At 34.6% G+C, this 13,124-nt stretch overlaps 1 protein-coding gene across 14 annotated transcripts in view; it reads right to left on the reverse strand.

Moving 5' to 3' along the window:
- The window catches only part of LOC100243813 (GATA transcription factor 19), a 46,278-nt gene that overhangs the window by 23,043 nt on the left and 10,111 nt on the right, over positions 1-13,124 (reverse strand). For 13 of the 14 annotated variants that reach the window (XM_059736019.1, XM_059736018.1, XM_059736016.1 and 10 more), the window contains exons 6-7: positions 8,266-8,367; positions 8,002-8,116 (exon numbers count right to left, since the gene is read on the reverse strand). In XM_059736019.1, the coding sequence (XP_059592002.1) occupies positions 8,002-8,116; positions 8,266-8,367 (217 nt within the window). The remainder of the gene's footprint in view (positions 1-8,001; positions 8,117-8,265; positions 8,368-13,124) is intronic. The other variant, XM_059736020.1, reaches the window with a different exon arrangement.

Raw genomic sequence — 13,124 nt, forward strand, 5'->3', positions numbered from 1 at the left:
AAAGGCAAACTTGAAGAGGAAAGAACAACAAAAGACGAGATCCTTCTCCTTACTTCGTAAGCAATAAGAGAATAACACTAAGGGACATAATCTTTGCAAGCAATATGCGCATAGCACTAAGGTTGGGAGGGATATCATCTTCACATTTTATATATCAATGGGGGCAATATATATTTCCATCAAATGATAGGGGCTTTCTCAACTTTTAAAACAAGTTACAATTGAGAAGCTCAGAAAAGCAAGGCAGGATAGCTTTCATCTATGAATGCCCAACAATTTCTATCATAGTTGTAAAAGGCGTGCCTAGGCTCCAGGTGGCACAAGGCCATGCTTCGAAGGCTCACTTGACTGTGGGCACCGCTCCTTCACGGAGGTGCTGATTAGGCATGCAAGGCGTGACACCCCCAACAGGTGGGCCTCCTTCCTAATTCTTCTTCTTCTCCTTCTTCGACGGCAACGAGTTGTAGAGAAGAACACAACCAAACCTAGGGCATTTTTTTTTTTTTTTTTTTTTGTGGAGACCAAAACAACGTCGTTTGGGAGTCTGTTCTTTAAATAAAATAAAATAAAAGGCCAAAACGACATCGTTTTGGACCAATTCTTCACTTCCAACCCCCAGATTGCTCATTTTGAAGCCGACAAAACCCAAAAAAAAAGCCCTAGCTCCGCCTCTGCCTCTCATGTGCCTGTGAAGAAGGGAATAAGACAAAGAAGAGGAAAAATATAGGAAAATTTCCAAGGCCTTGGTATATGTGCTTAGGACAAATAAATAATTACTAACTTTGATTATATTATATAAATTTATATATGTAAAATAAGGCGCACCTCACTTCACTAAAGCTCGTGCCTTAGGTGCACCTTGCGCCTCAAGCTTCAGGAGGACTTTGCTCCTTAGTGCACCTTGAGCCTTTTAAAACTATGATTTCTATAGTACTCAAATCATATATTCCTCTATGTTAAAGAGTTATTAGCAATTATTTGATAAAGGGGGTAGTTTAGTCTACTAGTGTGTTTTTTTTTTGTTTCTTTTTTTATTTTTTTATTTTTTGGGTCAAAGTCTATATATATGCTTTGTATTCTTTTCTTGAGGAATGAGACACTATTTTCTTTTTCTCTCTCTATCCAAAGCCTAAGTCCTTAAAAAAAGGGGAAAAAAACTACAATGACGTGCTACAATGATTTTACTATAGTGAACTCTAGCACTAGTGCTTATGTGATTGGTTTAGTTTGTGATGCAAGATTAGTGCAAGAATGTGTTAGTGTTGAAGGTTTCCTAACATCCCTTTGCTTCAATTTTAAGTGCAATAGTCCCCATTTTAAGTGAAAGTATGGCATCTAGTAGTAATCATACATCTGGAGATAGAGTTGGTATTTAGATTATTTTAGTGCATCTAAAGGGACCTAACCATTTATTATAAGTTGAAAGCCATGAGGGTGTACATCAAGGCAAAAGGAAAGCTAGAACATCTCGTAGAAGATTCTCCTCCCCAAAAATCTAAAAGTTTTGATTAGTAGCAACAAGATAGCCTCGTGATAATAACATGGTTGTGGAATAGTAGGGAACCGTATGTTAGTGCTAAATTCATGTTTCTATACACTATAAAGCAAATATGAGATGTAGTTTAAATAGCTATACTCTCTAGGGGAAAAAAGATATTTCAAGACCTATCAATTGTATAAAGATTTTTTTTAGGTAAAGCAAAATGGGAAACCATTGAATGAGCACTATGCATCCCTTAAAGGGATGTGGAAGGAATTGAATGTGTGTCCATTGTTTGTCGATATTGAGGTTCAAAGAACCAAAAGGAAGAGTTCCAAGTTGCTAATTTTTTTTCTTGCCTTAATTCTGAATATGTTGAAGTCAAACATAGTATATTTACTAGTGAGAAGTTACCATCTTTCAATAATGTTTATGCTCATCTTCAACACATCGATACACAATTCTTTTCATCTGGAAATGGTATTAAGGATACTTCTGCACTTGCATCCATAGGACAAAGTAGAGGTGGTCCTCCTATATGAGTCCAAGGGTGAGGTTAGAGAGGCAAAGGTAGAGGTGAAGGTAGAAGTAACATGCAATTCTTACATTGTGATAGGACTAATCATACCTTGGAAAATGTTAGAGCAAGTTTGGTTGTCCTACATAAGCTAATCAGGTTGTCTCCTCTTCCAATGGTAAAATTTTTTAGTATCTCCACACAAAGAGGATGATTAGTGGACTTGAGAAAGATGGTTTTATTATCTTGATGACGATCCATATTCTAGTCTCATAGTAGAAAAATGATAAATGTTGTTGCTCTCTCTCTTTTCTTCTATTGCTCCTCTCCAATATCATTACAGATTAGGTCATGCTTCTTTTAGGCAAAGTTACATTCCTTGGGATCGGTATTTCAAGTGAGTTTAACTTGACAAACACCTAGGTTATCTTTTCCATATAAGGTTAATAATAGGAATCCAAACTTCGATTACAAGTTCTACATCCACTTTAACTCACTCGATTATTTTTGGTTAAAGAAAGATCTGAAGTGAGTCATGTATTTAAAATTTTTATCAAGAAATAAAAAATCAATTTGGTATTTTGATTCTTATTCTTCGATCTAATAATGCCCTTGAATATAATGATTTGAAAATGGAATTGTCTACCAATTTTCGTGTGTTTATAAACCCCAATGGAAGGAGTTACTAAAAGGAAATGTCATCAATTATCAGATGTTGCTCATTCTATTATGTTTCATATGAGAGTTCCAAGATCTTATTCGAAGATGCTATTCTCACTACATGTTATTTGATAAATTGGTTATACTTTTATGTATCGCATCATAAGACTTCATATTCTGTGTTATTTCCCAATCATCCCCTATCTTCTCTCCCATCTAGAGTTATTGGATATGTTTGCTTTGTTCATAATTTTTCTCCAAATAACGACGAGTTTGATCCTCATCAAATGTGTATTTTTTTGGATACTCTAAAACTCAAAAATGATACAAATGTTTTAATCCCGTATCTCGAACATAGTTTACTAGTGTTGATGAAACATCTTTAAGACAACTTATTTTTCTGATCATGGTTTCCAATTAGAAAATGACTTATTTAAGTCTAAGTCTATTATTCTTCCTATTGTTATTGATACGTCTCCATCTAACATTCACAAACATTACAAGTGTATCAACAAAACATTTTGGCCAGAGAGAATGAAGAAGATTAAATTCAGTCTCTACCTCCTCTGGACTTGTAATTGGATGATCCTATACCGCCACCTATTTGTGTTCCCTCGATTCCCAAGGAGTTAAACCTACCTATTGCACTTAGGAATGTTAAACACAATTGTACTAACGATCCTCTTACTCATTATGTATCTTTAAATAACTTCTCTCCACTTTTTGGTGTTTTTCTCATGCCTTGTCTTCCATTTCCATCCCTGTGTCTCATTAGGAAGCTTTAAATCATACTACCTGGAAGGTGGTCATAGAAGAAGAGATGCATGCTCTCTTAAACAAAGGTACATGGGAACTTGTTGATTTCAAGAAAAGGATGTTGAAGATTGCGACTGGGTTTTTACTAAGTATCAATCTGATGGGCCTATAGAATGTTTAAAAGCTCAATTAGTTGCTAAGGGGCATACTCAAACTTGTGGTGTGAACTATTTTGGGACTCTTTCCTACCACTCATCATGATTCAATATGTATTCTAATTTCCATTGATTTCCTTAGCTATTAATTTAGGTGTAGCCTACATCATTTAGGTATGAAGAATGCATTCATCTATGCTGATTGACTCTTTGAGTGAGGAAATCTATACAGAGCAATCACCTGGGTTTGTTACTCAAGGGGAAGCAAAAGTTAAAGAGTTTGCAAACTAAATAAGGAATAGATTAAAGCAATCTCCTCGAGCACGGTTTAATAAATTGAGTATCACCCTTCTACCATTTGGTTTTAGTAGATGTAATTCTAACCACTTGGTATTTATTCTCAAGAGAGAAATTAGCATAATAGGACTCATTATACATGTGGATGATATTATTGTTTTTGGTAGTGTGATGCTATAAGTATTGAAGAAGAAAAGATTGCTTGAAAAAAACCTTTCATATAAAGGATCTTGGGTTCACTATGTTACTTCCTAAGCGTTGAAGTTATAGAGAGTAAAGGTGAGATTTTTTTGTCCTAAAGGAAGTACGTATTGGGTTGGTTTAATGAAACTAGCATGTTAGAAGTAGTGAACTGACAATCGTACGAGGCAAAATGTGAATCTTAATGGAGATGATAGCCTAAGGTTTTCAAATAAAAGAAGACATCGGATTCTATTAGGTAAACTCATTTATTTGACAACCACCAAACCTAACATTACTTTTCCAATAATTTGTAGAATGAAGCACCCAAGCAAATTCAACGAGAAGCATTGTGTAGAATCCTAAGGTATCTCAAAGATACTATAAGCATGGGAGTACTCTACAAAAGGTGGTCTAGCTCCAACCTTAATGATGAGTTTTTCGGGTGCAAGTTGCATAGGATCCTCAACTAATAGGAGGTCCCCTAGTGGGTATTATTGTCAAGATAAAGCCCTTAAAAGCATGCTATGATACAATAGATTTAGATTCATCATTAATTTAATGATATTTCAATTTCCCTTTTATATATCCTTATTTCATGAATTATACTCTATAAGCATTCTCTAACCTAGCATCTCTTGCATTGTACATGATTTGAGTGCATTAGAAGTTGCACAGAAGATCCAAGTCATGGTTTCCTTGCAAGTAGATGATTTGTTCACAACCAGTTTATGGACTTAGGCAATCCATTTAAGGTTGTAGTATACCACCTCCTAATTAGAAAGATGACTAGTCTTAGCCATCGGGATAAATTTCCCATGGTAAGCACACTAGTGTGTATGGTTACACATTAGACAAGACCTACGATGAGTCATGACATAAGGCTATTGAGTAGTTATGATTTCACCAAACTACTACATTGTATCATCTCTCAACCTTAAGAGAATAATAAGCTTGTACATAAGTTAGCAATGACTTTGGCTTATGGGTGGGATTCTAAAGTGATTAGACACATTCCCTATGAATTGAGTCACTATTAATGGAAGCCAGTAGAATAGGTATCCTCAATAGAGGCACCATAATATTTCATGGACTTTGAAACAGTGTATCCTCTTAAGTGATTCTAAGCACATGTGATCATGAAATTTGTGGGCCCGTAGTAATTCCTTTAATAGAATTTAACATGCTCTTAGTGAGCTAAAGTATATCATTTCACATAATAGGAGAATCTATAACTCAAGGATGGTATAGGTAGTCTTAAAAGAATGATAGCTTTCACCTTGTTAGATTACAAATGATCAATTCATGGGGAGACTATATATAATGGATAGCAGGTCAAAAACCCGAGCACTTGGTGTCTCGTTATAATATACATAAGAGTACTAAAATGCAGTTAACTCTCTGTATCAGGATGTTAGTTAACTTGAAAATTAGATTTTGGGGGAGTTGGTACTATCCTAGGGGTCCTAATGGTCCCCACTGAAGCTCATATTTCTTGATGGCACAGCTTATAAAGGTTGGATGGGTTTTTAGTTCACTTATGTGAATAAGGGTGTTTTGATAATTAGAAAATGTTGCACAAGGGTAAGTGACTAATATCTGTACACTAAACCAATTGATTAATTGGAGCCTTATTGAGTTAATTAATCAATTAACAACCTTTATAAGCTAGATTAAGTGATCTAAGCCCATAGTGGGCTAAAGTCACTTAAGCCCAACAGAAAGCCAATAAATACTCATCTTAGGGGTTAAGGTTCAATCTTGCCACTCTCTCCCTTCAATAAAAAATAAAAAAAAATATAAAAACCTAGCCTCCAACCCTGAGATCTTCACCATCTTAGTGCCTAAACTGAAAGAGGAGTCGTTAGGTGGAAGACGACTTTTACGAGACTTTTATGATTTTTAAGTATTTTAAATAAACATGAACTAATCTGGAAACATTTGGATCACAAGTATGACACTTTTCTCTAGATCTATGGTATTATTGTTGGTTCTAAATGCCAATATTTCCATTGTGCTTAGATTTAGACGGTCTAGGATAAGCTTACATACACTCTAATGATCTAAGGCCTAGGAATGGACCAATCCAGGGTTTCCCAATGATTATACCTTAGTTTGTGATAATCTAAGTATTTGAAGGATAAAAAGCAAACTGTGGTAACTAGATCTAGTGCTTAACCAAAATGTAGGGCTATGGCACATATAGTGTGTGAGTTAATGTGAATGCAAAACCTGTTATAGGAGTCTGGATTTTCTCTTGAAAAATCCATTACTATGTATTGTGATAATTAGAATGCTACTCGCATTACTAAAACCTAGTGTTTCATGAAAAAACCAAGCATATTAAAGTGGACTATCACTTTATCAAAGAAATTATGATGAGCAAGAAAGTGATTACTCTTTACATTAGGTTTGAAGATCTATTGGCTGACGTGTTTACTAAAGCTTTTGAGGAGAAATATTTTTCTGTTATGTGTTCTAAGCCAAGTCTTAGTAATAAATTGCCCCAACTTAATGGAGAGTGTAAAAAGTTATTAGTAGTTATTTGGCAAAGGGTAGTTATTCTCTCTCATTGAACACTCTATAATTGGAAGGCTACATGATGTAAGCATTGAACAAGGGAACAAACTTTTCTGTGCTACTCTCAAAACCAATTTAGTGCCAAGCCTAAAATTTGCAAAAATAGTCGATCACATCAAATCTTGCAAACAAGCAAAACGATACATACCATGCAGAAGAAAAATTTTAAATTGAGGGGACTTTTGGCTAATTAGTCAAATCAATAGCCATGCACAAGTAAAAGTCTTTAACCTTCATCATTTTCACATGAAGTGCTATACACAGACTTGAATTGAGTGCCAAGCCTAAAATTTGCAAAAATTGTCAATCACATCAAATCTTGCAAACAAGCAAAACAATATCATACCATGCAGAAGAAAAATTTTGAATCGAGGGCTCTTTTGGGTAATTAGTCACCTCAATAGCCACGCACAAGTATCACAGTCTTTAATCTTCATCATTTTCCCATGAAGTGGCTATACAGAGACTTGAGCCCATGTTTTCACATGGAATAGCTGAAGAAGGTATTGACGTCCATTGCATTAAGCAATCGCTTCTATAAAAATACGTACAGAGACCAATTTGATGATGATAACAGAACATTTTTTGGTAGGTATATTTTTAACAGGCATTCTGAGAAACTTTTAAGGTTTTATATGGGAAAAAAAGATGTAATTGGGCTCTTCCCATTACTATTGCACATTATCTCCCTCTCAAATCCTGTATAAAACCTACATGAATTCTCAAGAACTACAGCATTATCACAGGCATGAAATCAACCGAATACTTACTTCTAAACAAGTTTGGCCATTCTTGGTTTCAGGTAGACAAAAAGAAGCAAAATCTTTATTCTACTAATAAACACCATATCTAGGCATCCAACTTCTGATCTGCTGCATATGTCCCCAACACTCGAGCTGAATATGTTTGCAGTTTGTACCATTATGCTTCTGTCTCATTTCATATATATATATATAATACCCACCCAAAACCTAGGGGAAAAAAGTCTTGGTAAATCTGATCACTATAAAAAGAAATTATCTTCATTCCCTGATGTCCTGCCCAATAGACTAACAATGCCTAAGTTTCTAATAAACAAATAACTTCTGGGGGCATAAAATCAAATCCACCAATAGCTTAAATATACCTTGTTTGTCCACATAAGCCCACAAGCATTGTAAAGAGATCTTGGACAAGCTGGCCCACTATATATATATATATGCTACCCACACAAAACCCAGGGCAAAAAGTCTTGGTAAATCTGATCACAATAAAAAGAAATTATCTTCATTCCCTGATGTCCTGAATATATGCCCAATAGACTAAATGCATAAGTTTCTAATAAACAAATAACTTTTGGGGACATAAAATCAAATCCACCAATAGCTTAAATATACCTTGTTTGCCCACATAAGCCCACAAGCATTGCAAAGAGATCTTGGACCAGCTGGCCCACGGCGCATTGCTGGAGTAGACTTTTCACTAATCCCACAATGTTGACATCTACGGAAACTAAATAAGTGTAGAAAGAAATGAGCACAAAGGAACAAGTGCCACATCAGCATCAAGAATGACAACACAAGAAGAAGCACTACATCATCTTTATAGAAGTATCAATATACTGCCATCAGCTGAAATAAGTACAAGTATGCCAAACTCACACATATTCTGGACAAGGAGTACCAGAGCTTGGATCCCAGTTTCCAGTAGCCATTTTGAAACTCTCTTTCACTGATGCAAACTGCCCATTCTTACGATGCATCCTAACAGATAAATATAACTGAAAATGAAACCAAGGAAAAAGAAAAAAAAAAAAACCAACCGTATAACAAAGCTGTAGTGCTCATTCCAGCAACCAACTTTGTTATTGGAGGAGATGTTTTATGGGCAATGACATTATGCAAGACTGAAAAAAATATAATTTTAATGTTTTTCCCCCAATTTCAGAAGTTTGAATTGAAGGAATAATATTTAGAAAGGCCAATTTGCACAGTGAACAGTAAGGCAAAGCAAAGTAGTAGTTCAAAGGCAGCATTAACAGCAGTGCAAAACCCTACATGAACTTGTTTGTTAATAGGGACCCTTGAAAATTCTTATAATCAAACCACTAAAAGTATATTTATGAGTTGCCATCAGTAATAATTAATTTCTCACAATTCTTAAGGATGATTTCTCATGTTCCTAGCTCAGCTAGCAAAAACCATGGATTTTTGTTCAAAAGAGAAGATATTGCTACTTTTTTTTTTCTTTTTTGATAAATAAGAGAATGTATTAAAGAGTGCAACTAGCGCATAAAAGTACACAGAAAGTACACAATTAGCACAAAAAGACTAAGCAAAAACGAGGGGAAACAAAAAAAAAAAATGCTCCCTTTGATGTAGGACAACCCTAGAATGGTTGCCTACACTCAAGGGTAGGTGGGCTAGGGTTTTGTTTTAGGGTACAAGGAGAGGAACAAGGAATAAAGTTTATGGTAGAGAAAAAAAAAATAAGGAATAGAAAAAAAGAAGAAACAATGAAGAAAAGATGAAAAACCTTAGAGTCTAACTAAGGCCTTCTAGGAGTCTCACCTAGAAGAAAATCAATGGAGTCTCACAATTGAGGATTGCAACAATTGCAATGAAAAAAAAAAAACATAATATTATTAATATCAATTCATCCCTTTGACTTCTCTAAGAAATCCAAAGTCTACTAGGACTCTAATAACCTATCATGACTCAAATTTTAATTATACTATAACTTAACTAGCTAATCCTAATTTAATTTCAAGTAATATTAATCCTACTTTAATTGAAACTAATACTAATTCCCTTTCTTGATATATATCTTGAAGATTCATCCTCATGAATTCCCCTTGACTTGAAAAAACAAAAAAACTTGACCTTGAGTTTTAGTGATTTTCCATAGTCAATTGAAATTCTGAGCAATGCCTTCCACCCTTTCTTTCTTCGTTGTCTCTTTACCGTGCTAAGACAAGATCTCAAGATATCTTGAACTTGTTCAATTTCATGCAAGACAAATACTAGACTTCGAAAAAAATTTCGATGTTGTAAAACAAGTTGATAATTCCCAAAATAATTATGTGTCTTCAACAAGCTTGTGGAAAGTTGCTTCTCATACTCTTCTTGTAAACTGTCTTGTAGAAGAGTAAGATTTTTTTTTAATATCCTATATTCAAAAGAAATTTCAACATATTCTTCATGTTTGCTACCACTCATGATAATGTCTGGCCTTGGGAAGTCTAACATCGATTCTTTTGAAACTTGTACAACTTCTTTAAGCTCTTCTATTGGTTGATCCAAGATTAGTTTCATCGCCTCTTGCTTTCTAGATTCATCATTGATGATTTCTTACTCCTTTCTCGTAACTTCGACTTGCTTTTTAGTAAGAGTATTTGATGGCTCTTCTAGTTTCAAGGGTGCTAATTTTTCCTCTGGTTGTTTATGTGGTGGAATTTCCTTCATTGAACAAAGGATCTTCTTACACCCATTGTGCACAAGTGTGTAAGTGTTCTCATATCCATCATGTTGGACCCTTTCATCAAAAAGCCATGATCTTCCAAGCATAATATGGGCAGCTTTCATCAGCAAAACATCACATCATGTTGATAACTCAAAATTATTACTGAAATTAAACGTCACTAGACAACAAGAACTCATTAAAATAGATGTCATTTATCCATGCTATCTGATAGGGATTTGGATGATCTTCTGTTTTTTAATTAAGCTTCTCAACAAGCTCCTCTGAAGCTAGATTGGAATAACTACCTCCATTAATAATCAAAGTATATAGTCTCCCTTGACAAGCAACACGAGTTCGGAAGATGCTAGTATGTCGCCAATCCTCCTCTTCATTTAGCCTTGGTATGTTCACCAATGGTCGCATAAAAAAGTTGTAAGCTGCATAAAAAAGGTTGTAGCCTTCAACCTTGTTTCCATATGTTGCTCCACTCCTCAATTACATATGCCTTCATGCCAAAAATTTTCGCTTTGATACCAAACTGATGTAGGTTAACCCTAGGATGGTTGCCTACACTCAAGGGTAGGTGGGTTAGGGTTTTATTTTAGGGTATAAGGAGAGGAACAAGGAATAAAGTTTATGATAGAGAAAAAAAATAAGATAAAGAATAGAGAGAAAAAAGAAACAATGAAGAAAATATGGAAAACTTAGAGTCCCACTAAGGCCTTCTAGGAGTCTCACCTAGAAGAAAATCAATGGAGTCTCACCATTGAGGATTGCAACAATTGCAATGAAAAAAAACATAATATTATTAATATCAATTCATCCCTTTGATTTACATTGATTAGCCTATTTATAAGCTTCTCTAAGAAATCCAAAGTCTACTAGGACTCTAATAACCACTTATGATTCTAATTCTAATTACAACATCCAAAGTCTACTAGGACTCTAATAACCTATAATGACTCAAATTCTAATTATATTATAACTTACTAGATAATCCTAATTTAATTCCAAGTAATATTAATCCAACTTTAATTGCAACTAATACTAATTCCTTTTCTTGATATATATCTTGAAGATTCATCATCATCACCCTTCCTTAACAAAAACCCAACCAATTTATAAAATCAACCAACAGCATAGTGCCTCCACCCATATAACCTACAAATATAGATTGTTAAGAAAACTACTTTTGAATCTTTGATATGACATTTCCTCTCTTTCAAAACATCTTTGATTTCTTCCCCTCCAAATAGTCCAGAAAATATATAAAAGAGCAGCTCTCCAAGCCTTCATGTGCCTTCTACCTACAAAAAAGTCATGCTACCTTAGGAGAGTTTTCGGAATTGATGTGGAGGTAACCCACTAAATACTGAAAATAGAAAACAATAATTGTTATAATATCCTAGCTTTATCACAGTGAAGGATGATGTGATCAATGGATTCTAACTCCTCTTTACACAAGGCACACCTGTTGACTAACATCCAACCTCTTTTTTGGAGTTGATCCAAAGTTAACACCCTACCCCAGCAAGCCCTCCCAGTGAAAAAGCTCACCTTAGAAGGAATCCAAGAGTTCCAAATAATCTCTAATGGGAAAGGGATGGCACAATTTGAATCCAAAAGAGTAGATGTTACAAAGGGGGATTTTTGGCATCTTCCTCATAGTCTGGTCCTCCATTTATTTGTCCCCTTACTTAGTTACTTTGGCCTTTTTTATTTTTTAACCCCCTTCTCCTTATTTTCCCTAAAGAGGAAATCCCCACCTCATTTCTTTTATTTCCTCTTCTTTTCCGTAAAATTTTCCCCATTTTTGCGTCAATTACAATTAAGGGGAATTGGTTCCACAAATATCCAACTAGTGGTGGTGATCAATGGTGCTTGAACCAAGCTCACACACTAACACTTAAATATTAAAAAAAAAAAAAAAACAAATTCAGCAATTTTGTAATATTGAATGAACTAGTTTTTTTCATTACAACTTCTCTATTGACAATCCAGTCAAATTAGAATGGTGGCACCTCTAGAGAAAATAGTTTTTTCTAAAGAGGGAAGCCAATTGTATAATCAAATTAATAGGCTTTAAATTAGGGAGTTTCCTTTGTTGTATATTTTCTAACCTTCTCACTTTCTTAGGATCACAAAAAAGGACATTAAATATATGGGAAGGCTTCATAGGTACTCTTTATGAGAGTCAATCGTCATCCTTTTGATAAGTATTGTTTCTTCCAATGGGCCAATCTCCTTTTAAACCTCTCCTCAACCGAAGAATCCCATACCACATAAGACTTATGAGATGCAAGACAAAAGGGATGTTATGGGATCTTTTTCATTTCTACTCCTCTTTTTAGGCTTCTTATACTATCACTTTTAGAGGAATTCCACTTAATGTTATTCTATTTAGTTGACTGTCGGTTTGTAATTTAAAAGGGGTGGATAACATTTGACAAAATTTGATTTTGGTTCTTAAGATATTTTATACATGCTTTTATCAATACTTCTCCTTGTATAGTGGAGGAGAATAGTCTTATTTTGATCAAGTTTTGAATTTTTTGGCAAGCACCTCTCATCCTTCTCTTCAACTTTATTATTGTCGATATATATTTTGTTTCTTATCAAACCTATCAAAAAATAAAAATAAATAAAAAACATTTGTTTCTGATAAAAATAAAATAAAAATTATAACAAAACTTCCTCTAAAGTCAAAGTGGAGAGGCCTCGCTTGCAACAAACCCTCCAACAACGCCAAAATTTTTGCCTCAATAGCTAACCTCAGACATGCCTTATTAGAGAAAGCCATCAACATTGCACAAGAGTGATCTCTAATCACAACTTCAATACCCATCTCAACATTGTACTAGAGTGATCTCTAATCACGCCTCCAATACACATTTGACCAAGGTTACCCAAGGAACATCCATTAAATTTTACCAAACCTACTGAATTAGGTACAAGTTTGTTAACCATACTTCTCCCCAAAAAATGCTTAGGAACTTGCATTTGGAAAAATGTGTATTTTTCCTCTTTGCAATCCCATTTTGTTAGGATGTGTCAATAT

Source organism: Vitis vinifera, chromosome 3 (assembly GCF_030704535.1).
Source record: "Vitis vinifera cultivar Pinot Noir 40024 chromosome 3, ASM3070453v1".
In the NCBI taxonomy this organism is placed as follows: domain Eukaryota; kingdom Viridiplantae; phylum Streptophyta; class Magnoliopsida; order Vitales; family Vitaceae; genus Vitis; species Vitis vinifera.